Source organism: Talpa occidentalis, unplaced genomic scaffold (genome assembly GCF_014898055.3).
Source record: "Talpa occidentalis isolate TD23 unplaced genomic scaffold, MPIMG_talOcc4v2.1 talOcc4.5, whole genome shotgun sequence".
Classification (NCBI taxonomy): domain Eukaryota; kingdom Metazoa; phylum Chordata; class Mammalia; order Eulipotyphla; family Talpidae; genus Talpa; species Talpa occidentalis.
This window is the reverse complement of record NW_023604861.1, coordinates 85,443,889-85,468,861: the sequence shown is the minus strand read 5'-3', so window position 1 is coordinate 85,468,861 and position 24,973 is coordinate 85,443,889. Positions and strand designations below refer to the sequence as shown.

Here is a 24,973-nt window from a genome sequence, read left to right as displayed (position 1 = left end):
GGAACTGGCCAGGCTGGAATCCAAGGAGAAGGCGGAATGTGGGAGGGCTCCGGGGGACGTGGGAGGGACGAACAGAGAGGGGGGAGAGAGGGGACTCCAGTCCCCCTGGCCGAGCACTTTTTTTTTGCAAGTCCTGAGACTGTTCTCCAAGACCAAGGCTTTTCTCCCAGCCTGTAGGGCTCCGCTCAGCCAAAGGTAGGGAGAGGCACGCTGCTGGCGGCGGGAAGGGAAGCCGCGGATGTCGAGGATGGTGGAGGGACCAGGGAAAAGGGGTGATGTGAGAGGGAGTAGAGGGGAAGCCTACCAGCTGCGGTTTTATTATTGTCAAAGAAGAGTAAGATATTAAAAGCGCGGAGAGAGGAGCCAGATGTCTGCGGGAGAGGGGACGGCAGAGTGTTCCAAATAGGGCAGCAGGCAATGCCCAGAGCCTGGGGGCCCCTCTGTGAGGCCCCACCCCTGGGCCCCCAAGCCTAACTGTCTTCTGAACAAACCTTTTCTGTTGGGTTGTTTATCAAACTTGGGGGTAGCATGTTTGTGGAGGGGGGAACCCCTCACTGTAGAGGGGCTGTTCTCAGTCCCAGACTGCGGGAAGGCCTTGTCTGAGGGGCCAATGGGCGTCCTGGCTTCCCTTCCCATTGCCCCATGACAGCAGCGCGATGTCGGCAGGAGGCTTGGACAATCCCACTTCCCCCCACTACCACCACCCCCGCCTGAGGTCTGGGCCCCTTGACCCTGCAGGCCTGTGACAGCCTGAGAGCTGGCTGGGGTGTGCACCGTTTCTCCTTGCATTCTGGTCTCCGCTCTCTCTGCCTCAGAATCTGCCCAGATAGGACACGAGGCTTGGCTCTCATTAAGAGGTGACCTGAGATGCTAGGATCTCCTAGGCCTCTCTCCCCAGTCGGAAGCCGGCTTCTGCCTGACTGAATAGGGTTATCCGTTCCTTGGCTTCTGTCCATCTCACTCTTCCTCACCTTTGTTGTCTGTCTCCATCCCTCCTTAGTTTTGTGTGTCTGGTTCTCTCCCTCACCTTCTCTCCATCTTGGACATTGTGTTTCTCTGTGCTGTCTTTCTGTTTGGCTCTCTTTCCTCCCCACAGTTTTCCTTTCTCTCACATCCTGTCTGTCTGGGTCTTTCCCTGTAAGTGTCTCTTGCTCAATTTCTTATCTATTTATCTCGACCACTCTTTGATTCCTGGTCTCTAATCACTGCCTTTTGATCTCTGGATCTCTTAGACTGGTGAGTAGGGGTGATGGAGGTTATGATCACAAAACTAAGAAACACCTTATGAGCTATAACAACTAACAGAGTTTTATCTTTTACAAAAGGGACAATTACAAAATTGTCCTTTTACAAAAAGGACAATCTCTCCTCTTCTCTCCACCCTTCTCCTGCCCTCCCCTCTCCTTCCCTTTCCCTTCTTCCCTCCCCTCTCCTCCTCTCCCAACTCAGGGTCTCTCAGCGTGTGCTCCTTTGACTCAGTTTCTGCTCTTAATTTAGTGTGTTTCTCCCTCGCTGTCTCTTAGTTCCTGGATGGGTCTCTTGCACTGTCTGTTCTGGTCTTACTTGCTGTCATTTTTCCTCTCAGGAGCTCTGACTCTGGGCCTGACTCAACCTAAGTTTCTCTCACACACTCTCTCTGGCAGGCCTTCCCTGCCATGCGACCTGTCAATCCCTGGCAGTGGAGCCCATTGGGGCTGCTGCTATGCCTGCTGTGCTGCTCGTGTCTGGGATCTCCATCCCCATCCACAGCCCCAGCGAAGAAGACTGGGAGCCAGGGGCTGCGGTTCAGGCTGGCTGGATTCCCCAGAAAGCCCTTTGAGGGCCGAGTGGAGATACAGCGAGCTGGTGAATGGGGCACAATATGTGATGATGACTTCACACTTCAGGCCGCCCATGTCCTCTGTCGGGAACTGGGCTTTACAGAGGCAACAGGCTGGACCCACAGTGCCAAATATGGACCTGGAACAGGTGAGCAGTTCTCCAGACATAGCCTCAGTATTGCCTGTGTTCAGGAAGAGGGAAATCAGAATGGCACAGCCACAGGGACACAGGACACCAAACTCATAGGTGACATACTAATCAATATAGTCTCTTCAGAGCTGTGTGACCTTAGGCTGCTTAATGTCTTTTCTGAATCTCAGATGCCCCATGTGCAAAATGATCGAATGCTTTCTAATTTGCATTCTGATACAAAAATAGGACTCCACAAAGCCATGTGCAAGGATACCCCTAATACAGGTGAGCCCTGTACAATTTAAATATAGCTGCTTTCATGGGAGCTGAGAGCAGGTACATGATGTCTGGATGTCCTGAATCCAGAAGGGATCTCAGATACTGCAGCTGACAAAATCAGATAATAGGCCAGAAGTAAAAGCAACAAACTAGAACTGACTGAAAGCAAGCACAAAGTCTAGGCCAATTATAAATGTGAATTGCAATTGGGTTTAGGAGCAATTCTCAGACCTGGGGGTCCTTGCCCTGTGAGATCCCACCGTGGGATAGATAGACAATAGCTGGTATAGTCTGCAGCTGATCCCTCAATTCCCATTGGCTACACCCTTCTGAAAAAAAAAGTCACTTGTACATGCCACATTTTAGCCCATGAAAATGAAATACTTTCAGTGGAAAGATACCCAGATATGAAAGACTAGAAGATAAGTTGTTGAGGTTTATTTATGTATTTATTTTTGCATAGAAGAACTGGGGTATAGACCAGAGGTGTGGGGGAGGAGGGTGAGAGGATTCACCAGAGACAGTGGGGAGCAGAACAAGAAGATTTACTGAAATATACTGGTAAGGGGAACAGCAGGTGAAACAGGAGAGGTCTGCAGCTTGGTATGTGGGCTAGATCCCAGGCCAGGGATCGAACTCAGGGTCATAGAGGTGATAGCACTGAGACTTAAGCCCTAGGCCACCAGGGAGGCCTGTGAAACATAAGTTTCAAGGAGGAGTAGCTGAAGAAATCAGGGATGTTCAGTATGAAAAGAAAAATGTTTGCAGGGTCCTCCCTGGTGGCACAAGAGGTTAAGCTACAGCACTATGAAGCTATCTGCAGCCATTGCAGCACAAGTTCGATCACTGGCCAGGGAGGTGACCCATATGGCACAGCAGACGTCACTGGCTGCTCCCTGCAGCAGTGTATTTCAGTAGCTCTGTCTGTTCTGTTCTCCACTCTGTCTCTGGTGAATCCTCTCACCCACTCCCATTCTCACTCCAGTTCTTGTATGCATAAATAAATAAATCTTAAAGAAAAAGAAAAAGGCTTGCACAGCAATTACATGATGTTTGTCTTAAAATGTGAGGATAGACATACAGGATAGACAAGTATTTTTCTGGACTTTGATGGTTCCAGCAGCCTGGTGGGTCAAAAGGTAGGTGTCCCAGCAGAAGCTGCATTCTTTCAGTATATTCATGAAGGGTTCCTGCACTTTGGCTGGGACAGATGACTTTTGAGGGCCCACCCAATTCTGAGAGGAATTCAGTGATACTCGTTTCAGTATGGTCCAGGGGGAGAAGAACTAGAGGCAACACAGCAGCAGAGAGGGCAGGTGCACAGGAGAATGTGAGACTGAAGTGAAAGGAACTTAGATTTCTAAGTCTCCCAAGTGGTTCAAGCCCTTAAAGCCCCATGTTGGGCTGTGTGTTCTTAGGCAAGTTACTTAATGTCTCTGAAACCCAGCTTCTTTATGTGAAGTAGTGATAATATCTTCTGGCAGCTCTGCTCTAAGAATGATCACATGTGTAGGCCTAACACACAAGGTTCTTGATGAAGTATAGCTATTACGGAGTGGGTTGAGACTGATCAGTGCTGACTCTTGTTTTTTTATTCACCCTACCAAATTCTTGAGCATCCTCAGATCACTACCAACCTCTATCCATCCTGTGCCCCACTTCCTATTCCCTTCCAGGGCCCCCTGTCCCTTCCCTACCCATTATCTTACCAGAAAAATCAGATCACCATGGCCAGATGTGAGGCCTCATCACCATGGCCAGATGTGAGGCCAACATCCCCATCACTCCCTCATCCTACTTTCCCAAGCCTGTCTGTCCCCTCCTCTCCCACCTCCACAGGCCGCATCTGGCTGGACAACCTGAGCTGCAGTGGGACTGAACAGAGTGTAAATGAATGTGCCTCCCGGGGCTGGGGAAACAGTGACTGTACCCATGATGAGGATGCTGGGGTCGTCTGCAAGAACCAGCGCCTCCCCGGCTTCTTGGACTCCAATGTCATCGAGGTCTGCAGTGCACACACACACAAACACACAATCACCCAGGATCACCAGAGAAGGCTGTGGGGTGGTTATATGTAGTAAGAGACACTGGAAGGAAGGGGATCATAAGCCCCATGGGATAATCAGGATTGATGGGAGGTTGAGGGGTGGGACTGGAGCATATGATGGATACTGTAAAGTCCAGGTTTGTTCTAGCACTAGCATTCAATCTATTAAACCTGGCGTTAAACTCCGACTTTGTTCTCCCAGGGCATCCTATGCTCTCTCTCTCACCTCACCTGCTCTACTGAAACATCTCCCTTCTTTCTCCTCCACCTTCAATACCACTTCTATGTAATGCTCCCATATACTCCAAGCAGAATTGCGTGCTCCTCCCTCAGCGTCTTCAGCACCCTTGGTCATTTCTCAGAGCACACCAAGGCCTTCTCTTTCCTGGCTGCGGGGAGAGCCCGCACTCCAGCGGGCACACCACCGAAGGCAGGCACACATCACTCAGGTCTCAGGCTCATCTCCGCTACAGGGTTGACAGCGAACACAACCAGGTTCCTTAAGGTGGCAAGGACAAATGAAAGGTGCTACTGGGATTCCTTCCTCTGCTTGTGGTCCCATCCCCAGGTAGAGCATCACCTGCAAGTGGAGGAGGTGCGACTTCGACCTGTTGTTGGGCGGGGCAGGCGACCCTTGCCCGTGACAGAAGGACTCGTTGAAGTCAGACTCCCCGACGGCTGGTCGCAAGTGTGTGACAAAGGCTGGAGCGCCCACAACAGCCACGTGGTCTGCGGGATGCTGGGCTTCCCCAGCGAAAAGAGGGTCAACACGGCCTTCTACAGGTGAAGGGATGCGGGCGCTGAACGGAGCAGGCTGGGGCTGAGGGTTTCCCACTAAGGAATGCAGTTGCGAGAGTCTCTGCGAGGGCCCGGGGCGCTGGGGGAGCCCAAGGCTCTGGAATAGTGGGAAAATGTGGAGGCCACTGAGGAAATGGAGCTTAGACATCTCGAAGGACCGTGAGGGCTCCCTATGAGTGGGTCTGCGGTGGGGCCGGTGAGACGCCGGCCCTTTGGGGTACGGCGCCCGGAGGACGGGTGTCGGCGGATCGCGCTGGGTGCGGTGACGCCCTCGGTCGGCAGGCAGAGGGACCGGCCCCGGGCGCCCGCCGCGCCCCGCGAAGCCACGCCCCGCGCCCCGCGGTCCGGCTACGGCGCCGGCGCAGCCCCCGAGGCACGTGTTCTGGGGGGCGCGGGGGCGGCGCCGGGGTGTGTCCCGCGCTGGGAGGCCGGCCCCGCCCGTGGTCCCGGCCGCCCAGGAGGCGCGGCTGTGAGCGCGCAATTCCCGGGACTCCTGAGCGAGCTTTCGGGAATACCCCTGGGCAGAGGCGCGGGCCCTCTCCGTCTGCCCGGCGGCGCGGGCGTAGGCGCCGGCCTCCAGAACAAGCGGTCCCACTGGTGAGCGGCGCGGCTCTGTGCTGACAGCATCTGGCTTCCCTGGAGGTTCTGATTTGGTCATTTTGAGAAACAGACGTTGGGAGCCTTGGAAATCTTTACAGTCCCTCTCTAATCTATTTTGCAGGCTAAAAATGCTGATTTTCTTTAGCTCTTCCGTAGATCAATTTTGCAGAAAGATCACTTGCTTGTAAGCAAACTTCCACCGAAAACACTACTTCAGATATCGTCGGTTCGGGACAGGGTTTAGTAGAAATGTTTGACGGTGACTAAATTAGCCTGCTTAGATTTTGCATCGTCTTTTGTTGAGGAGGCATCCCACTGCTTGTACTGAATTTGTAATCACCTGAAACCAGCTCAGGTCTTCCATTATCCTTGATACTGCTACTGTGGCCTGTTTGAACCTATATCTATGTCGCGTATACCCTGTTAAATTAGTTTTGGTATGTCATTAATAAGTCATGGTGATCTAATGATATCTCGAATATTAACATTATTTCCATCTGTGGTCCCTACCAGCCTCCTCTGCTCAATAGACATGATAGTTATGCCTTCTGGGTTCATCAGAGTGACCGATAAAATGGTTGAAATGTTTTGAAACCAAAGTCTAACTCTTCTCAGGAAAAGTTCCTCATACATCAAGCCTTTAATCATTAGTTGTGAAATGTTTTTTCAACCAATAGGGAACAAATTTAACACTATAATGATGTAGCACTATTTTACTATTTTATCTATAATAAAATGGTGGGAGGTTTTCTTAGTCTTTGCTAAACTTCAGATATACTGTGTTCTCTACTATTCTGCAGGCAGCCAGTCTTATCCAAAAAGGAAATCATGATGTTTTAACTGAGCTAGTGATAGCCTTAGTTTAGTGATAGCCTTTTATTTATTTTTTTAATATCCTTTTAGTTCTTTAAAGGTTACCTTTTTCCCTCTAAATGTACACAAACTTTCTATTTAATCACTTATTCTACAATATTAATTACCTGTACATTGTGTTTTTTTCTTTTTGAAATTCAGTACATTATCTAATCTCCAATCTTTTTCCATACTTGCTCACATTTCCTTTGCCTCTGAAATATATCTGAGAATTCTCTGAGCCCCAAGACTTTATCTGCTCTATAGACTTGGAATATTTTTAAACAGCTATATGTTGTGCTCCTTTACTGTTTTCTATCTTGGAGCTATATTTCTTTCTCTTTGCTTGTTCTTCACCTTTCCTAATCTAAACACCAGATTCTGAAAGATTAGTAGGGTTTAAATAGCAGGCATTCCAAGTGAAGAGCATAGCATGAACAGAGATGTAAAGATTCACACAATATTCATTTATGCAGTGCTTACTGTGAGCCAGGGACCGTTGTAGACACTGGGCATCCAATAGTGAACAAAACAGGCAAAATTTCTTGATCCCATGGGCTAGAGAGGAATCAGGAAACAAGTAAAGTTATAAAATGTAAGAACGGCCAAAAAAAGTGAAATGAATAAAAATAGAGCAGAGGCTAGGAAATGGGAGTAGGATTGCAGTTTGAAAGAGAGTGGTTAGACCACTGTGGAGAGCTGTGTGGAGATTTCTGGACCTACTAAACATAGAGCTTCCATATGATCCAGCAATTCCACTCCTAGGTATTTACCCAAAGGACACGGAAACATCAATTCCAAAGAACACCTGCACCCCTATGTTTATAGCAGCACTGTTTACAATAGCTAAGCTTTGGAAACAACCCAAATGCCCAAAAATAGATGACTGGATCAAGAAGATGTGGTACATATATACCATGGAATATTACTCAGCATTCAAAAAAGATAAATACATGCAATTTGCAGCAACATGGATGGCTCTGGAAGGGATCATGCTCAGCGAAATAAGCCAAAAAGAAAAAGAAAAATACCGGATGGTCTCACTCATAGCAGGAATCTAGAAAACTTAAATAAGGGACCAGGAAAATGAATAACTATAAGAAAGTGAAAATCAAAATCAACAAAAAACTATGAACCAGAGACACTTTTAGGGGGGCGGGGGCGGGAGGGGAGGGATTGGGGTCAGAATGGGGGGGCTGCAATTGTATGGGGAATATAACAATAAAATTTATAAAAAAAAAAAAAAAAGAAAGAGAGTGGTTAGAGAAGGCCTCTTTAAAAGGCTTTAAATGCTTGATGTAAGAGGTATCATTTGAAAAGAGATTTAAAGGAGGAGAGTATACAACTATGCAGAAATCTAGAGGAGCATGTCCAGCAAGAGGGATCATAACTGAAAAGATTGTGGGGGTGGGCAAGGAAAGGAGAAGGCATCTTGGAATGGTCTCAGAGGCCACTGGGGTTGGAACTGAGTGAACAAGGGAGAAAATGATAAAAGATGTGCTATAGTAGGAGATAAGGAAAGGATAAGAAGCGAGATCACATAGGCCTAAGACTTTGGTTTTTTACTCTGTGTGAAATAAGGTTTTGAGCAGAGGTGTGACACAATGGCCTCATTTTTAAAGTATAACTTTGTTTAGCCAATAGGGGAGGCAGTAGAATCAAGGAAGTGGGGAGGGGTGATAACATACATTTGTGTGGAGATTCACACCTATGAACCTATCCCACTAACACATGTAGTGTTATAAGCCACATTACCTTGAAAAACAATTATTTTTTTTTTAATAATAAATTTTATTTTTATATTCCCCCATACAATTGCAAACGCCCCATTCTGACCCCAATCCTTCCCCTCCCGCCCCCCACCCCCCGAAAAACAATTATTTTTTAAATTTTTTAGAAAAGGAGGCAGGGAGGTTAACTGGAAGGTTATTGGTTCCTGAAAGCCAAGTATACAAAGTGAAAGGTGACCGTGATCGTGAAAGTAGTGAAAAATTATCAAATTCTTCATATAGTAAAAAGTAGAATTGACAAGATTTGCTTATAGAGTCAGTGTGGCATGAGGGGAATAAAGGATCAATCCAATATCTTTTCTTTGAGCCAGGTAGGAGTCCGCTTCATTTGATAAGGAAGACAGTGAGTGAAGCATGTTTTGCGTGGAGATGGAAGTGTGTGTATCTTTTGAACTTGTTTTTGGCTCTGTTAAATTTGTGAGTTTTTTAAAGATTTATTTTATTTATGCATACAAGAACTGGGGTACAGGCCAGAAGTGGGGGGAGGGCGGTAAGAGGATTCACCAGAGACAGAGTGGGGAGCTGAACAGGCAGATTGACTGAAATACACTGCTGAGGGAAGCAGCGGGCGAGGTAGGAGAGGTCTGCTGCGCCATGTGGGTAGCTCCCTGGCCAGCCGGGGATAGAACTTGTGCTGCAGAGGCTGCGGATAGCTTCATAGTCTGGGACTTAGTCTCCCTTGTGCTACCAGGGAGGCCCATATTGGAATTTCTTACTGAGTCTGGGATATGAAGGCTGGAGAAGGAGATGTATTAATTACAGATGTCATTTTTAGCAGGGAAAGAGATTACAGGAGTCCTGGAAGGTTCAGTGGAGATATATTACAGATCTTTAACAGGGCAAGTCAGACAAGAGCATTCTCACCGAAAATATAATTATAAAGGATAGGCAAGATAGTTAGAAACAAGTCTGCTTTTCTTAGAAAAGAAGACACATCTGCTAGCTTTTAGAGGAAATAAGATTTAGGGAATAAGAAAGTCAGAATGTAATGTACTTGTCGTTTTAAAATTTGGTTTGGTTCTGCCCTAGAACCTGTCAAAGTTGAGAATTTAGAAGAGGAATGGGATGTACATATAATTGAGCCATTTACTTTACTGTTCTTTTGCAGGCAAAGAAAATGAGGTTCTAAGAGCTTAAGTGCTATTTAAAAAGCCACTCTTAAAAAAGCCAGTTCATTTCAGTTTGACAGATATTTATTGAACTCCTGCCATTTGCCAGGCACTGAGCAAGGTGCTGAGAATACAGCAGTGATGAGAGAGGTCAGGCACCAGGTTGTAGAAGACCTATTGGCTATGTTAAAGAAGTAGGTCTTAGGCTTCCCTTGTGGCGCAAGATTTTAAGACGCAACCTATGAAGCTATCTGCAGCCTCTGCAACACGAGTTCGATCCCCAGCCAGGGTGCAACCCACATGGCACAGCAGACCTCTCCTGACTCGCCTGCTGCTCCCCTCAGCAGTGTATTTCAGTCAATCTGCCTGTTCTATTCCCCACTCTGTCTCTGGTGAGTCCTTTCACCCTCCACACCTCTGGCCTGTACCTCAGTTCTTGCATGCCTAAATAAATAAATCTTTTTAAAAAATGTAGGTCTTTATGATAAAAGTACTGGGGAACTACTCTTAATAAGGAGGACTGTGAGAGGACATGATCTCTGGCTCCAAAATGTCATTTTGACTGCATTTCTGAGAATGTTTTGGAGAAGAGCCATAATAGAAGGACTGAAGGGAACAACACTAACAAGATTTGGCCATGGATGACTTTGAGGATCGAAGAAGAAAAAAGGGTCATGGTTGACTCTCAGGTTTCTGGAATAGATTTTGTTTAGAAAATTAGGATATGTGGTTTGGGACCTACATTACATTTAAGATATCTAAGTAGGAACATCAAGAGGGCAATGGAATATACAAAGTTGATAGAGTTAAGTTGGATGAGAACATATAAAGAGAAAATACAGAGTGAGAAAAAAGGAATGCCTAAGACAGAGCTCCAAAAATTTAAATGACTAAATAAAGGAGGAACTCGAAAAGAAGGCCAAGAAAGAACAACCAGAATTAGGAAATTAAATTAGGCCAGTAGTGTTATGGGCACCAAGGAGGGAGAGAGAGAAGAGTAGCATCAGATGCTGCCAAGAGGCCATTAAGATGAAGACCAAGAAGTGTCTACTGGATCATTATTGTGAGTGGTAGGTGAGGAAACCAGAAAGGGGTTAATTAAAGAATGAATGGGAAGAGAGCAGATGGAGATACTGAGTATTGACAATGCTTGAAATTTTGTTTGGTGGGCTGAAGGGTATGTATCAATAATATTGGAGGGTGGGTGGAGATTTCAACGTGTTTAAAAACTCAACTGAGAAGGAGAAGGTTGCGCAAGTTCTCAACTGAAGAGAGAAAGGGACCATAGGGGTAGAATTCAGGAACATTTGGGGGTAGTGGCCTTAGAGAAGAGAGATGATTGAAATGAGAAGAGCTTGTGCAGGTGTAGGTTTCCATGTCTGATTGTTAAATAAATGGTAGGGGAAACAAGCACATTTGTGAATAAAATAATGTAAATCAAGATACATAAATAAGAACCAGTTCCACAATATTGCCTATACTATACCATATAAAACATAATATACTATACCATATAAAACATAGCCATAAGGTCCATAAGGACCTTATAAGGTCCTTAAATAACTTAGGAAAAGAAATATTTCAAAATTCATGAAAATACTGCATTTTTCTGAATACTACTCTAGATTGGAGCTCAAGGTAAAAACTCTGGATTACTGTTGAAAGAAGGTGCCAGGGCCATCCATTTTAGACATGTTTGAGAAAAATACATGTGAAGGAAAAGTTTCACAACATATCTATAAGATGAAAAGTTTTAAACTCTTAGTAATGCTTTAGGGAAGGAAACTGAGAGTTACTGTAGCCTCATTGTTAGGAATGTTGCCCATACTGGATATTTTGGCAAAAAGACCCACTAAAATACATCCTGAGGAAGAAGCCAGGGCAGGAGATGCCAAACAGCATCAGCCCTGTTAAGAATTTATGTATTAAATTCCTAGTGTATCTGTATATAGTATATTACATCCAAATGTGATTCCTCAAGAGAAACTGCAGAGTAGAAACTTGTTCAAGGGAAGGATAACCAACATGATAACAGGGAATTCCATACATTTATATGAACAAAGAAGACCTGCATTCAACGATATGTAGTTGGACAGGAGAGAGAGGTCAGAGTTAGTCTTTAAAATCACATGGTGAATGAAAGGAGTAACATCTATTTTCAGACATTATGTTTAAGGTAACTTCTTGAAGAATGAAATAGCTCAAATATTTAGGCCAATTAAAAAGAAATAAGGTTTTAGCATTTATTTTTAGAACTTATCGGAAACTTTAAATTGGGAAATGAGCTCAGTTTGTGAATGACCACAGCATATGGGATTTAAGTTGGCCAGAAAGGGTGCTCTCATCCTAATCAACCTGGCCTATGCTCCCCAATCATCCCAACTAAACATCCTCAGTATCCCACCTGGGCCCTTGGTCCTGGTCCCTAGCCTCAGGCCTGAAAATGCCAGCAGCCAAAGAGCATCAAAGAATAAAATAAAAGACCAAGACAGTTCTCTCTCCTAGCCTGGTCATTCTGTTGGTTCTAACAATCCTAACATCCTTCTACTTACACTTGTCCTCCCAATCCTCACCTCAGGTTTAGGTAAGCTCTACTATGGGCCAATGAGTCTTTACTCTCCATCTGTGTTAGCCTAGTTTCTGTGGAGCCTAAGTCCATGTCCTTCACTACTGCTCACCCACCTGGTGATATGCTCATGAGACTAAACAGCTGTGAAGGGTAGAGCCTTAGAATTCTCTGCTGTTAGGACATCCTCCCACTAGAAAACCTTTTGCTGTTGGGGGGATTGGGGGGGGGCATTAATCTTGCCCTTGTTCCAGCTGCACCAGTCTTTCCCACTTGCTTTTAGACTGATCCTGACTCTGCTATTGTCTTACCCTCACAGAAAGTTGAGGAAGCGAGCGGCCAAAGCATCGGCCCGACGCCCCAAGTCCCTTGGAAGGTAATGGGGCAAGAGCCCCGGGACCTCCTGCTTGACCCCTGTGGCCCCAGGAGGTGGATGGATGGAAGGCAGCCTATCCATATCCATCCCAGAACCCAAGCTGATGAATTAGGGATGTGACTGGAAATGACTGTTCCAGGTTGGAGGGGAGGGGAGGCATGGGGTTGATCAAGCTTTGATCTCAAGGAGCACAAGGAAGAATATTGTAGGAATGGCTGAGAAGCCTCCAAGTCCTTATTCTTCCTTCCCTCCTCCCCCTACCCCAGCTCTGACTCCAGCCTCAGCCACCTGTGGTGCTTCTTCCCCTTCCCCTGCTCCTCACCTACCTTGATTTACCCGTATTCCCATCCTCTCTCCTCCCTTTACCTCTACACTTATTTCCTCTCCCTTGATTGATATAATCAGATTTCTCATCACTGTGCAGCATGCATTCCTAAAATGTTATAGGTTATCTGCAGCAGTGTAGGTGGAAAATCTGGCTCTTCCACACTTTGCATGAAGGGTCCTTCCTAGAAATAGGAAAAAATAATAATAACACTCTACCTTTTCTGGGCCACCTATCTAACCACTACCTCCACTAACTTCTTTCTTCTTTTTTCAGACCAATCACCAAACTTAAAGTCATACCCAAACCCCGAATGGGCAGGGGGCCAATCAAGAGGTAAATATAGTTGAAGTTGGGTGGAGAAGAGCGGGAGCATCTAGTGATGAGTTGGGGAAGTGGGCTATGGTCAGGAGGGGTTCAAAAGAGGCCTCCAAAAAGGTAAAGGCAGCAGCAATTACAAACCACCTTCCAGATGAGTCACTAACACATAAAGTAAGGATGGCCCTTATGTTGGTCTCTGTGTTGGAATTATGGCCTTATGCTGGAATTGTGCTCATCACAGGATTTTTTTTAAAATCTCAATTGAAGTTTATCCATTGATTACCCTTGTTCCACAGGCTTATTTATTCCCTTCCCCTTCTCCCCCCGCCGGGAATCCTAGTAGATACTCTGGCAGTTTTTTCCTTCAGACACCACAGTTACCTCTCCCCTGAGAAGTTAAGTTTGCCTACGGAATGAGTATTCCCATTCTACCTTTACCTGATTACTATTTTTTAAATGCTACCTGCTTTGAGGTGAGACTCCAGGTCTTCTCTGGAAACGTTACCAGGAGTGGATTCAGATTGACAGTCCCAGTCTTTCTGGCCCAGTAACAGTTAGCCAGCTCCATCATTTTCCTCCTGGGTTCCTTCAGAACCCAAGGGAATAGAAAGCTTCCAATCCCATGATCAATCTCACTTCTGATCAATCTCACTTCCAAAGGCCATCTGCCTATGAAAAACCTCCCTCATAACTTCTTCAGCAGTGACTTAGAGGCAGAGAAAGCTTCCCTTCCATTGTCCCCTCTGCTCTTCAGCACCTTCAGGGATCAGTCAGTGGTCCCCCTTGGTATTCCTCAATCCCCAGTCCCTCCTCTGTGGCTTCAAAGGAGCTTGGAATTTGAGGGTGGTGTTGTGCCCTCTTGGTTTGGTGTCATCTTTGCCCAACATGGCCACACTCTGGCTTTCCCTGAACCCACACTGAAGTGCACACTGTCAGTTTTTACTTTATTAATTATGGGGGAAGGGGGGAGTACAGGAGAGAGATGTCTTTTTCTTGCCATGGCCTCTTTGACTTTTATTTTCAGCCAAACAGGACTTTGGGAGAGTACCTGATCTCTTTGAACTTCAGAATCCACTTACCCTGAACTTCCAAAGGTATTCTGTAAAGTCTTCAGGCTTTGTTTTGTTCCTAACTTCTTCTCTGTGTCTTCCTAGTCAGTGGCTTCCCTCCTCTGACATTAAATGATGGGGCACATTACTCCAACAACCCGCACCAAACCAGCCTCACCTGGTTCCCTCCTCTCTGGCTCAAACCAGCTATTCTGGAAAGGATGTAATCCTCTCCTCACAAGCCTTTCTGCAATCGCTCTTTCTGTTGGTGTCAATAAATAAATTCTCATTCTCTCAAGCATCTCTCTGCAGTGTTTCCAGGCTCTACCAGCTCTATTTTAGTCCCGTGTTCCTGTTCTGGAAACTAGAATGTTCTTTCTGTTATATTTCAAAAACACAGAAGCATGGACTACCACATTCAAGATTGGCTCAGCTTAGGTCTGGGGATAGCTTTACCATTCTGGTGTTCATATTCATGCACTGTCTCTGGTCATCAGGTCCCTCTAATGTTTGTCTCTCTTGCATTGATACATCTTCATTCCTGCATATGCCAGTCCATCTCTCCCGTGTCTACCATCTAGTCTGTTTTTTCCATAACTGCCCATCATACTCTGGCCTCTGAGAAGCCACTTAGACCCAGGACTGACTTATGCCTTTGTATCCTGACTCATTCAGCTATTTCAGTCTCAGTATAATAGAAGGATCTGCTCACACTGGCTATTCGAACTTCCTGTTTGTGTCAGCCACTCCCTCCCTCCCCTCTCTTCCACTGGGCCATGCTGGCTTCCCGTTCTCTTTGCACAGCAGCGTCAGCCTCAGCCTCCATTAGGGCCAGCAGCCTGAAACCATATGGAGCAAGGTTTCTGTCAGGCAAGTCAAGACTAGTCATCCGTCCCACAGGGCTCTTCTGCTGCAGAAGGTCCCCAAGGACCCCCATCTGAGTAACCTAGGCTGCACTTTCAGCTCAGAAACTCACCATTCCCTCTGTCTTTCAGAGGGAAATGTAGCAGAAAGAGAGGAAGAAAATGGGATCAAGTGGTCATGAAAGGCTGGGGGATGGTGGAGGCATGGAATGGGAGGAGGGCTGTGGGCAGAGAGGCAGGAGCATTGTTTTACCATACTGTACCCCACTCCTGTCCCCCCAGGCTGCTGGCCCAGCGGCAGCAACACTCCTTTGGTCTGCATGGGGTGGCATGCATGGGCACGGAAGCCCACCTCTCCCTCTGCTCCTTGGAATTCTATCGAGCCAATGACACCACCAGGTGCCCTGGGGGGGCCCCTGCAGTGGTGAGCTGTGTGCCAGGCCCTCTCTACGCAGCATCCAGTGGCCAGAAGAAGCAACAACAGTTGAAGCCGCAGGGGGAGGTGTGTTGAGACAGTGACTATTACTTTGCCCACCCCAGGTGGAGAACCCTTTAGCCTAACCAAATCAAACACAGTCCTGACCTTTGAGGCCAGAGAAGCCTTGTAGGGGGTGGGCCAGTGACCTGAAAACACCCTCTCCCTCCCACCAGAATCTGATTCCTCTCCCAGGTCTACTGTGTCCTCTCTGTGCTGTTCACAGTGTCTCTCTCTATAGGCCCGAGTGCGTCTAAAGGGTGGGTCCCATCCTGGAGAGGGCCGAGTGGAAGTTCTGAAGGCTGGCACATGGGGCACAGTCTGTGACCGCAAGTGGGACCTACATGCAGCCAGTGTGGTGTGTCGGGAGCTGGGCTTTGGGACGGCTCGAGAGGCTCTTAGTGGTGCCCGCATGGGACAGGGTGAGGATGATGGAAGGGGGAGGGAGAGGGAAGGAAGAGATACATTCCTGAGGGGTAGATTCCTTGGGAAGGAGATCCAGTCACAACCTCCTGATCCTTGACCTCTGACCCTAGGTATGGGTGCCATCCACTTGAGTGAAGTTCGATGCTCTGGACAAGAACCCTCCCTCTGGAGGTGCCCCCACAAGAACATCACAGCTGAGGATTGTTCCCATAGCCAGGATGCAGGCGTTCGATGCAACCTGCCCTACACTGGGGTAGAGACAAAGGTCAGTTGTGCTTTCCACCTTGGTTCAGGTATCTCTTAATTGCCCAGTCCTGCTCACGTTCTGCAGCAGTCTGATGATCGCCTCACCCACTGCCCCAGACCCCTGCCATCCTGCAGCTCCCACCTGATGCCACCACTTGCTAATCTTTTATGTGCCCCTGAATCACTCTTCAGCCACACACCAGCTCAGACTTCTACCATCCTGTCCCCAAAGCTTTCCCCAGCATTTCCATTCTGTTAGTACAGATCCGACTCAGCGGGGGCCGCAGCCGACATGAAGGGCGAGTCGAGGTGCAAATAGGAGGACCTGGGCCTCTTCGCTGGGGCCTCATCTGTGGGGATGACTGGGGGACGCTGGAGGCTATGGTGGCCTGTAGGCAACTTGGACTGGGCTATGCAAACCATGGCCTGCAGGTGAGTGGGAAGGAGGGGAGCCAAGACTATTACTTCCAAAGCATGTGTTTGAGGAAGAGGACTATGGAAATGAGTTCTTTGGCACAGGAGGACTGGATGGGGTGACCTTACAGAATACCTACCTATGTCCCCAGGAGACCTGGTATTGGGACTCAGGAAACATAACAGAGGTAGTAATGAGTGGAGTGCGCTGCACAGGGACGGAGCTGTCCCTGGACCAATGTGCTCATCACGGCATCCACATCACCTGCAAGAGGACAGAGACCCGCTTCACTGCTGGAGTTATCTGTTCTGAGAGTAAGTGAAGGATAGGATGACAGAAGCCAGGGAATGGAAACTCTAGGCCACCCCTTTGCAGGGAAGTAGGGAGCTGTAATCTGGGTGGGCACTTCTTCACCATGGTAAACCAGCCTCACACACTATCAGGGCAGGGCGGGGGGTGGGGGGGAAAGGGGTGGAAGTACCCTCTTCTGTCCTTACTCCTCAGTAGTAACTTCTACCACTCTCCTTCCTTCCTCGGTGCAGCTGCATCAGATCTGCTGCTGCACTCAGCATTGGTGCAGGAGACGGCCTACATTGAGGACCGGCCCCTCCACATGTTGTACTGTGCTGCAGAGGAGAACTGCCTAGCCAGCTCAGCCCGCTCAGCCAACTGGCCTTATGGCCACCGGCGTCTGCTCCGATTCTCCTCCCAGATCCACAACCTGGGACGAGCTGACTTCAGGCCCAAAGCTGGGCGCCACTCCTGGGTGTGGCATGAGTGTCATGGGTGAGAGGGTAGAGGAGCAAGTAGAAGGGCAAAGCCACTAGGGATGGGGCAAGACTACTGGGGGCCAGGAGGAAATAGGGGTTCCCTTGTCCCCACAGGCATTACCACAGTATGGACATCTTCACTCACTATGATATCCTGACCCCCAATGGCACCAAGGTGGCTGAGGGCCACAAAGCTAGCTTCTGTCTAGAAGACACTGAGTGTCAGGAAGGTGAGTTGGGACCTAGCATGGACTACAGCATCTATCTCACAGCCTTTCCTTACACTGACATGTACCAATCCTTCCAGATGTCTCCAAGAGGTATGAGTGTGCCAACTTTGGAGAGCAGGGCATCACCGTGGGTTGTTGGGATCTCTACCGACATGATATTGATTGTCAATGGATCGACATCACAGATGTGAAGCCAGGAAACTATATTCTGCAGGTGCCTAGGGTCTGGATTTCCAGATGGCAAGTGGGAGGAGTGTTTATTGTAGACACCTTTGGATTTAAGAATTGCAGCTGGGTTAAATTGCGTTTCTCCCACTCACAGGTGGTCATCAACCCCAATTTCGAAGTAGCAGAGAGTGACTTCACAAATAATGCAATGAAATGTAACTGCAAATATGATGGACATCGCATCTGGGTGCACAACTGCCACATTGGTATTTGGTGGGAAAAGCAGCTTAGAAACACTGGGTGGAATAGGGAGATGGGCAGGACAGGCCTTCATTCTCTTCTCCCTAAGTTGTTTCTGCATCTTCCTGCCCACCTCCACACCTCCCAGCCTCTCTATTCTACCCACACTTCTCTACAATGGGTCTGTTTTCCAGCCCAAATCACCCATTCATTTTACAGGTGATGCTTTCAGCGAAGAGGCCAACAGAAGGTTCGAGCGCTACCCTGGCCAGACCAGCAATCAGATCGTCTGAGGTGCCACCACCTCCTCGGCAAACCACCACTGGCCCCTAATAGTAGGGGTCTGAGGCTGCCATTACCTCAGGAGCTTACCAAGGAACCCTAGATGTCAGCAGGCCCAAGCAAATATGTGCTATGGATATGGAACTGCCAAGCAGAGATCTGTGCTCCCAGGCCCAGCATCAAGTCGAGCACACCAAAACGACAGCAGCAGCTGGTTTTCTTGAATAGGGAGGTCAAGATGGTCAGCTCCAGTATCCTCCTCTCAGTGCAGGTGGGATACAGCTTTACCTCTAGCCTTTTGGTGGGGGAAAAGATCAGCCCCCACTCCCAATTTTTGACTATAACATGTTGCTAGGTATAATTTTATTTTATATAAAAAGTGTCTTTGCGATTCTTCAGAGCCCAGGGGTTGGTGCTGGTGGTTGCAGGGCCCTGCCCCCAACTGGTTCATTTAACCCTCTGTCCAGGTGCGCTTAGAGCCTAGGCCAGAAAAGCAACATAGGAATTATAGCAGGAGCCTCAGACTCTTACTGATCCATTCATTCTGTGACCTCAGGGGTCACATATAAGGTCAGTGTTTCTGGTCCCCGCCGGATCCGCACTGCCAGCTGGGATTGAGTTCGAACGGCCTCATAAATATCTTCAGCATTTTGTACCAACTGCTCCCCAATGGCCAAGATCACATCACCTGGCCGAAGACCAGCCCTATGGTGAAAGATGAACAGAAAGAAAAGAAGGGGTAGACTACAGCCCAGTTCAAGGGCATATACACACTGTACCCAGCCCATCTCACAGTGCAGTTTTTCCCTCACCGGTGTGCAGGGGAGTCCAGGATGACTTTATGGATAAGCACGCCATGCTGAACATCAGGAAAGCTTGGTTCTCGAAGCTGTAGTTCAGCAAGGATGCTGAAAGGACACAGAGCACCCTGTTAACCACACCAAGAGTACTCTTCCCATCTTGGGTTCACCTCAAATCTCTCATCAACACATGATGACTGTATGGACAGGATGTATGTTAGATATTCCAGATACAAAGGCAATTCCCTTTCTGCCTTCTGGCCATGAAGAAATGAGGTGTAAAGGTAACTAATTCCAAGTGACACATGATGTTAAATCAATAGCACTAATGTCATTCTACAATCCCAACAGGAACTTTCAGAAGGGAGTGAAGTAGAACTTAAGCTAGATGGCATCTACAAGGATGGGTCTGATATTTAACTACATAAAACAAAAACGGCATAAATAAAATCACGGGGGTAGGAAATACTCCCATAGGTTGGAATTCAGATTGGCTGAAACAATCTGGAAAGCTGAAATAGAGACAAAAGGAAAATGGCCCTTAAACACCAGGCTAATGGACTGCAGTCAAAGCAGTAACAGCCTGAAATCAATCTGGTGGCAGGTGTGCAAAATGCAGTGGGTTGAGAAAGTCACAATGATGAAAGAGGACAGCTCCTCTGAAGCAACTCCTGATAGAAATGAGAACACAGCTCAGCAGAAGTGCCAGTTTTCCCCACTCATTACACTTGTGGCCCTACATGTCACTACCCCTAAAGCTCATACCTGGGAGTCAGAGTCAGCATCATCACCCCAATGTAGCGGCGTTGGGACCCACTGGTTCCAAACCACGAATCTGTAACAGAGGGACAAATGAGATCCTCCCAGCTGTCTCCTTTCTTCCCCTCCCTCTTCTCCAATGGACCCCCTTTAATAAGGCCCAATAAATACTTTCCCACCATACAAAGGAACCCCATCCCCCCTAAAGCCAGGCTCACTCTTCTTTTCACCGCGATGCAGAAATTCTCGAAGGCGATCAGAAGGGATGGCAAAGGAAATTCCAGCTGTGACCTTCATGGTGTTCACCCCGATCACCTCCCCATCCTGCAGGGACAGAGCCCACTATTCCCTTAGCCCACACAAACAGAAGGAGATGGGGGAGCACCTGTACAAGGATAGCAGCAAGTACTAGGGAAATGGGGAGGTTGGATTCTGGGAGCTAGCCAACAACAGACTGCTTAGATACTTAACCAAACATTGTTGAATTTGGAAAAACCCATGCCATCCCACACTGACCTGGGGCCAGGATTCTTGGAAAGAAGATTGTCCCACTCACCAGGTTAACCAGGGGACCTCCAGAGTTTCCAAACTGCAGGATGAGGAAAAAATATGGAAGAGATCCAGGGACTCTATGCCTTAGGGATTTATCAGGATCTAGGCACATTCTCCAAATAATCTCGATTCCAACACATGAATGAGTGGCCACATTTTTGCAGCCCAATCTCTGTATAGGCTCATCCACCATCTACCTCAGTTGATGCCCATACACAGCCCCTCCCCCAGCCTAGCATATCATTTTTCACATCAGGACGTACATCAATAGCTGCATCAGTCTGGATGTACTCCACATTAGTTTGGGGGAGGCCGAGGTCTCTGGCTGGACGCTGAGCAGAGCTGACTATCCCGGATGTGATGGTGTTCTGCAGTGCAAAGGGACTTCCCATGGCAACAACAAACTCCCCTTGCCGGACATCTGCTGAGCGTCCCAGGGGAAGAGTGGGGAGAGGCTCCTAAAGGAAAATGAGTACAAGAGTCCTGTCATCCAGAGATACAAGAAAACTCACAGCATCAACCAAACCCGGCCTCCCAGAACCCCACCTTAGTCTGAATCCTCAGCGTGGCGATGTCTGCCACGGGATCCACAGCTGTGACCATGGCCTCATACGTGTCTCCACTAAGCAGCCTCACACGGACTCGGCGCCGATCAGCCACCACATGGGCGTTGGTAACGATGAGCCCGTCGGCAGCCACCACGAATCCTGAGCCATTCGAAATCGGGACTTCGCGGCCCGAGAAAGGATGCCTGGGACAGGGGAAAACAAGATAAGAGGAGACTCTGACCCCTCCTGCTCGCCCGCCCTCCAGCCCGCTGCTTCGGTGCCTCCTGGTCTACTCCACCGTTACCGGCCCAAGATCTCGATATAAACCACAGCAGGTGCAGTTTTCTCCACTACGTCTGCGATGAAGTTGTACTGGCTCCGGGGAGACGGGGGCTGCGAGCCGAGGACCGAGGCGAGTACGGCCGGAAAACCCCGACCCCCGCCCCACAACAACAGCAGCAGTGCCCCCCCAGCGCCCAGCGCCACGGCCAGCCACACGCGCGGATGGGTTCCAGAGGTCCCTGAGTCCTCCTGGACCCGAGGATCTGGGGTTCCCGAAGTCAGCCGTGCTAGGGAATCCGAAGTCTCCGACGTCAGACATGTCCGTGGTTCAGGGACCCCCCCAGACAACCGGGCTAGGGGACTGGGGGCCCCATAAGTCACTCGGGCCCGAGGGTCAGGCGTTCCTGACGTCAGCAAGGCCCGGAGGTCAGGGGTCATCAGGGGTCCCTTCCCCCAGTGAACCCCCCCAAAAACCCGCCATCCCCGAAGGCTCCAGCCTGCACCCCGCCCCGCCCTCAGTGCAGCCATCAGCTCCGCCTCGGCAGCCTCCTCGCCCGCCCTACACAGAGGCGGTGCCCGGGACGCGATCCGGCCGACAGTGGACGCGGGGCACGCCGGTACCTGAAGTCCTCCAGAAGAGCATGCCCCGACCCAGGATTCCCGAGGCCGACTCCGCCCCCACCCTGCGAATGCCGGGAGTTGTGGTCCTGGCAGTTCTGAGGCGGCCCAACGGCCGCGAGGCATACTGGGACAGCTAGCCCTTCCGGGGCGCCTCAGGATTTCGGGTCTCGATAGCCTGTGCGGATGCCCAAGACCCCGCCTTCCCAGGAGCCACTGCGGCGGGGCGCAAAGATGGCGGCGGCGGCGGCGCCGGCGGCGGCCGGACACCCCTGAAGTAGCAGCGATGGAGCCTCCCCCGGCTCCGGGGCCGGAGCGGCTCTTTGACTCGCACAGGTAAGAGTCCAGGGAAGGAGTCCGGCTCCGAGGCCCACTCGGCCTTCGGCGCCGCTTCAACCCGCCTGTCGCCCGCAGGCTCCCGGGTGACGGCTTCCTGCTCCTCGCGCTGCTGCTCTACGCTCCCGTCGGGTTCTGCCTCCTGGTCCTGCGTCTGTTTCTTGGGATCCACGTCTTCCTGGTCAGCTGCGCACTCCCAGACAGCGTCCTTCGCAGGTTCCGGCCCGGGGACTCGGGGAGGGGCACGCTTGGGCCCGGCCGAGGCCGTGCAGTCACCGCTGCCTGCGTCCGCAGGTTCGTGGTGCGGACCATGTGTGCGGTGCTGGGGCTCGTGGCCCGGCAAGAGGACTCCGGACTCCGAGATCAACGCGTCAGGGTTCTCATTTCCAATCACGTTACACCTTTCGACCACAACATTGTCAACCTGCTCACCAGCTGTAGCACCGTGAGTGGGGGGTGGAGGGGGGGACGATGGAGAGAGCCGAGGTGGGGTGGGCGAAATGGAGAGAGCCTTGGGCGGCTCCTCGGGACCCAGCACAAGACTTCCCCTCTGCCTGTCCAGGTTTCCCTGGGGCCACGACATACCGAGCGTTACCCCTAACACCACTTCTTTATGCCATATGTTAGTATTTCTCACTTCCCAATATTCTTTTTGCTTTCTCTCTTCCCCCTTCCCAGCCTCTACTCAATAGTCCCCCCAGCTTTGTGTGCTGGTCTCGGGGCTTCATGGAGATGGATGGGCGGGGGGAGTTGGTGGAGTCACTCAAGAGATTCTGTGCTTCCACGAGGCTTCCCCCCACCCCTCTGCTGCTATTCCCTGAGGAAGAGGCCACCAATGGCCGGGAGGGGCTCCTGCGCTTCAGGTGAGCACAGGTATCGGTCTCCAACCGGGTAGGTGCTCAGACTTGGGGGCCATTTTCACAACTTTCTTCAGCCCTACCCCTTCCATCCTTAGTTCATTTTCCTTTCTGTCCACATTTACATCTCTCTCCTGAATACCTTTCTATCTCGGTTATCTACTTGTACAGTTTGAAAATTTTCTGGTTTAAGTAAGGTTGGACTGTTGACTGGCTCACTGGTATCCCATCTTCTCTTCTCTTCCCTCTTCTAGTTCCTGGCCATTTTCTATCCAGGATGTGGTACAACCTCTTACTCTTCGAGTCCAGAGACCCCTTGTCTCTGTGGTGAGTGTATGTTGGAAGGGAATTTCTGGGGCTTAGAGGGCGACTCTCCTACTCCCCGCCCATACACAGACCTTTCTTCATGCCCTCCTCTCAGACGGTGTCAGATGCCTCCTGGGTCTCAGAACTGCTGTGGTCACTTTTCGTCCCTTTCACGGTGTATCAAGTAAGGTATTGACTGCCTTCACATTTTTGGTGGCTGGGAGAAGCTTACTTTGAGGTCAGGAAGGTAGCGCCTCTGTCATGTCTGTTTGCAGGTCTTTTAATACCAAGGTTCTACCCCAGGGGTAATATTATCTACTAATTCTTTACCTTTATCACTACTGTTCTATGAAAAGAGGTGACATATAGAATCTACCCTTAATGCCACTTGGATTATTTTTTGCAGGTGGCTCCATCCTGTTCATCGCCAACTTGGGGAGGGGAATGAGGAGTTTGCCCTCCGTGTACAACAGGTGGTAGGGTACATGGGCAGGGTGGAGTGGGGTCTTTCTTCACATAGAGGGGGAAGAGGTATGGTTGGAGAGCCTTCCAACCTAACAGTTCTTCCTAGCTGGTGGCCAAAGAATTGGGCCAGACAGGGACACGGCTCACTCCAGCAGACAAAGCAGAGCACATGAAGCGACAAAGACATCCCAGATTGCGCCCCCAGTCAGGTGTGTGGTCTTTGTACACAAAGTATTTTGTTTTCAGCCTGTTGTGACCTCCTTCCTATTCTGTGCTGGTCAGCGTCTCCTTGGTTCTCCACTCACCATATTTTGAATTTCTTTTTTGCAGCCCAGTCTTTCCATCCCTCCCCTGGCCCTTCTCCTGATGTGCAGCTGGCAACTCTGGCTCAGAGAGTCAAGGAGGTTTTACCCCATGTGCCACTGGGCGTCATCCAGAGAGACCTGGGTATGGGAAAGAGTAGACCCTCACAAGGAGACGGGCATGGAGAGAAGGAAAACAGGATGTTAACTTGCAGAGTGGATGGTGAGGGGAGGTGGGGAGTAGAAAGCAAGACTGTCTTCTCCCTTTTCCCCAGCAAGGACTGGCTGTGTAGACTTGACCATCACTAATCTGCTTGAGGGAGCTGTAGCTTTCATGCCTGAAGATATCACTGAGGGGACCCAGTCCCTTTCCACAACCTCTTCCCCCAAGGTGAGACCCCAGCATTGGTTAGGTTCAGTCTACATACTCCCTATCCTTGACATATCTTTTTTGATCCTGAGACCCTAGCATAGTGCCTCTCTTGCAAAGTAGGCATTCGGTGCGTGTTAAATGATGATGACTTCGCAAGCCTTCTGACATTTGATCACCTCAGTTTCCCAGCTCTGGCCCGGTGACCCCTCAGCCCACAGCCCTAACATTTGCCAAGTCCTCTTGGGCCCGGCAGGAGAGCCTACAGGAACGCAAGCAGGCACTGTATGAATACGCAAGAAGGTGAGGGCCTTAGAGAACAAAGGGTAGGAACTGGCATTTTGGAGAAGGGAGCTAATTAAGGAACTAATATGGCAAAGCCCACACATCTTCTATGTCCCACAGGAGATTCACAGAGAGGCAGGCCCAGGAGGCAGACTGAGCACAGGATGGTACCCAGAGCCGCAGGACGGAGACTGGGGGCAGCCCTCACCCACCTCATAACAGGCCGGATGGGTGGGTGGTCAAAAGGGAGGGATGGGGCTCCCCCCATTATCACATTAAATTCAGGGTTTTCACTCAAGGTCTCTGTTGCTTC

General features: G+C 49.3%; 3 protein-coding genes across 7 annotated transcripts; 2 read left to right on the top strand and 1 right to left on the bottom strand.

Annotated features, from left to right (window-relative positions):
- The first annotated feature begins 92 nt into the window (after positions 1 to 92).
- Positions 93 to 20,998, top strand: LOXL3 (lysyl oxidase like 3). 4 transcript variants are annotated; one of them, XM_037527688.2, is made up of 16 exons: positions 93 to 195; positions 1,644 to 1,968; positions 4,072 to 4,235; positions 4,848 to 5,062; positions 12,314 to 12,370; positions 12,972 to 13,031; positions 15,211 to 15,430; positions 15,645 to 15,825; positions 15,940 to 16,094; positions 16,340 to 16,507; positions 16,642 to 16,804; positions 17,033 to 17,276; positions 17,375 to 17,490; positions 17,568 to 17,704; positions 17,813 to 17,924; positions 18,118 to 20,998. In XM_037527688.2, the coding sequence occupies exons 2-16, from the start codon at positions 1,656 to 1,658 to the stop codon at positions 18,189 to 18,191; spliced, it is 2,379 nt and encodes a 792-aa protein (XP_037383585.1). In that variant the 5' UTR covers positions 93 to 195; positions 1,644 to 1,655; the 3' UTR covers positions 18,192 to 20,998. The 4 variants fall into 4 exon arrangements, with proteins under 4 accessions (XP_037383585.1, XP_037383587.1, XP_037383586.1 ...); XM_037527689.2 differs by lacking the exon at positions 93 to 195 and having other exon boundaries at positions 203 to 1,968; XM_037527690.2 differs by lacking the exons at positions 12,314 to 12,370; positions 12,972 to 13,031.
- On the bottom strand, positions 18,526 to 22,248 carry HTRA2 (HtrA serine peptidase 2). The gene is made up of 8 exons (XM_037527694.1): positions 21,144 to 22,248; positions 20,838 to 21,042; positions 20,555 to 20,749; positions 20,296 to 20,328; positions 19,958 to 20,063; positions 19,746 to 19,815; positions 18,993 to 19,088; positions 18,526 to 18,885 (listed from the first exon to the last, which is right to left on the bottom strand). The coding sequence occupies exons 1-8, from the start codon at positions 21,863 to 21,865 to the stop codon at positions 18,720 to 18,722; spliced, it is 1,593 nt and encodes a 530-aa protein (XP_037383591.1). The 5' UTR covers positions 21,866 to 22,248; the 3' UTR covers positions 18,526 to 18,719.
- Positions 21,937 to 24,959, top strand: AUP1 (AUP1 lipid droplet regulating VLDL assembly factor). Of its 2 annotated transcripts, XM_037527698.1 has the most exons (12): positions 21,937 to 22,075; positions 22,154 to 22,291; positions 22,370 to 22,520; positions 22,754 to 22,938; positions 23,187 to 23,259; positions 23,354 to 23,427; positions 23,645 to 23,711; positions 23,810 to 23,912; positions 24,034 to 24,150; positions 24,281 to 24,396; positions 24,560 to 24,678; positions 24,781 to 24,959. In XM_037527698.1, exons 1-12 carry the CDS (start codon positions 22,026 to 22,028, stop codon positions 24,815 to 24,817), a joined length of 1,230 nt encoding a protein of 409 aa, XP_037383595.1. In that variant the 5' UTR covers positions 21,937 to 22,025; the 3' UTR covers positions 24,818 to 24,959. The 2 variants fall into 2 exon arrangements, with proteins under 2 accessions (XP_037383595.1, XP_054557728.1); XM_054701753.1 differs by lacking the exons at positions 24,560 to 24,678; positions 24,781 to 24,959 and adding an exon at positions 24,499 to 24,553 and having other exon boundaries at positions 21,969 to 22,075.
- Positions 24,960 to 24,973: the final 14 nt, after the last annotated feature.

Excerpts from the sequence above, each read along its gene's own strand:
- LOXL3 (XM_037527688.2), top strand. The coding sequence starts at position 1,656 with ATGCGACCTGTCAATCCCTGGCAGTGGAGCCCATTGGGGCTGCTGCTA. Across the intron at positions 4,236-4,847 it reads TGGACTCCAATGTCATCGAG|GTAGAGCATCACCTGCAAGT; the intron begins GTCTGCAGTGCA and ends TCCCATCCCCAG. Across the intron at positions 12,371-12,971 it reads CGCCCCAAGTCCCTTGGAAG|ACCAATCACCAAACTTAAAG; the intron begins GTAATGGGGCAA and ends TTCTTTTTTCAG.
- HTRA2 (XM_037527694.1), bottom strand. The coding sequence starts at position 21,865 with ATGCCTCGCGGCCGTTGGGCCGCCTCAGAACTGCCAGGACCACAACTC. Across the intron at positions 21,043-21,143 it reads TATATCGAGATCTTGGGCCG|GCATCCTTTCTCGGGCCGCG; the intron begins GTAACGGTGGAG and ends CCCCTGTCCCAG. Across the intron at positions 18,886-18,992 it reads CTGGACTCCCCTGCACACCG|GGCTGGTCTTCGGCCAGGTG; the intron begins GTGAGGGAAAAA and ends CTTTCACCATAG.
- AUP1 (XM_037527698.1), top strand. The coding sequence starts at position 22,026 with ATGGAGCCTCCCCCGGCTCCGGGGCCGGAGCGGCTCTTTGACTCGCAC. Across the intron at positions 22,939-23,186 it reads GAGGGGCTCCTGCGCTTCAG|TTCCTGGCCATTTTCTATCC; the intron begins GTGAGCACAGGT and ends TCCCTCTTCTAG. Across the intron at positions 24,679-24,780 it reads CTGTATGAATACGCAAGAAG|GAGATTCACAGAGAGGCAGG; the intron begins GTGAGGGCCTTA and ends TATGTCCCACAG.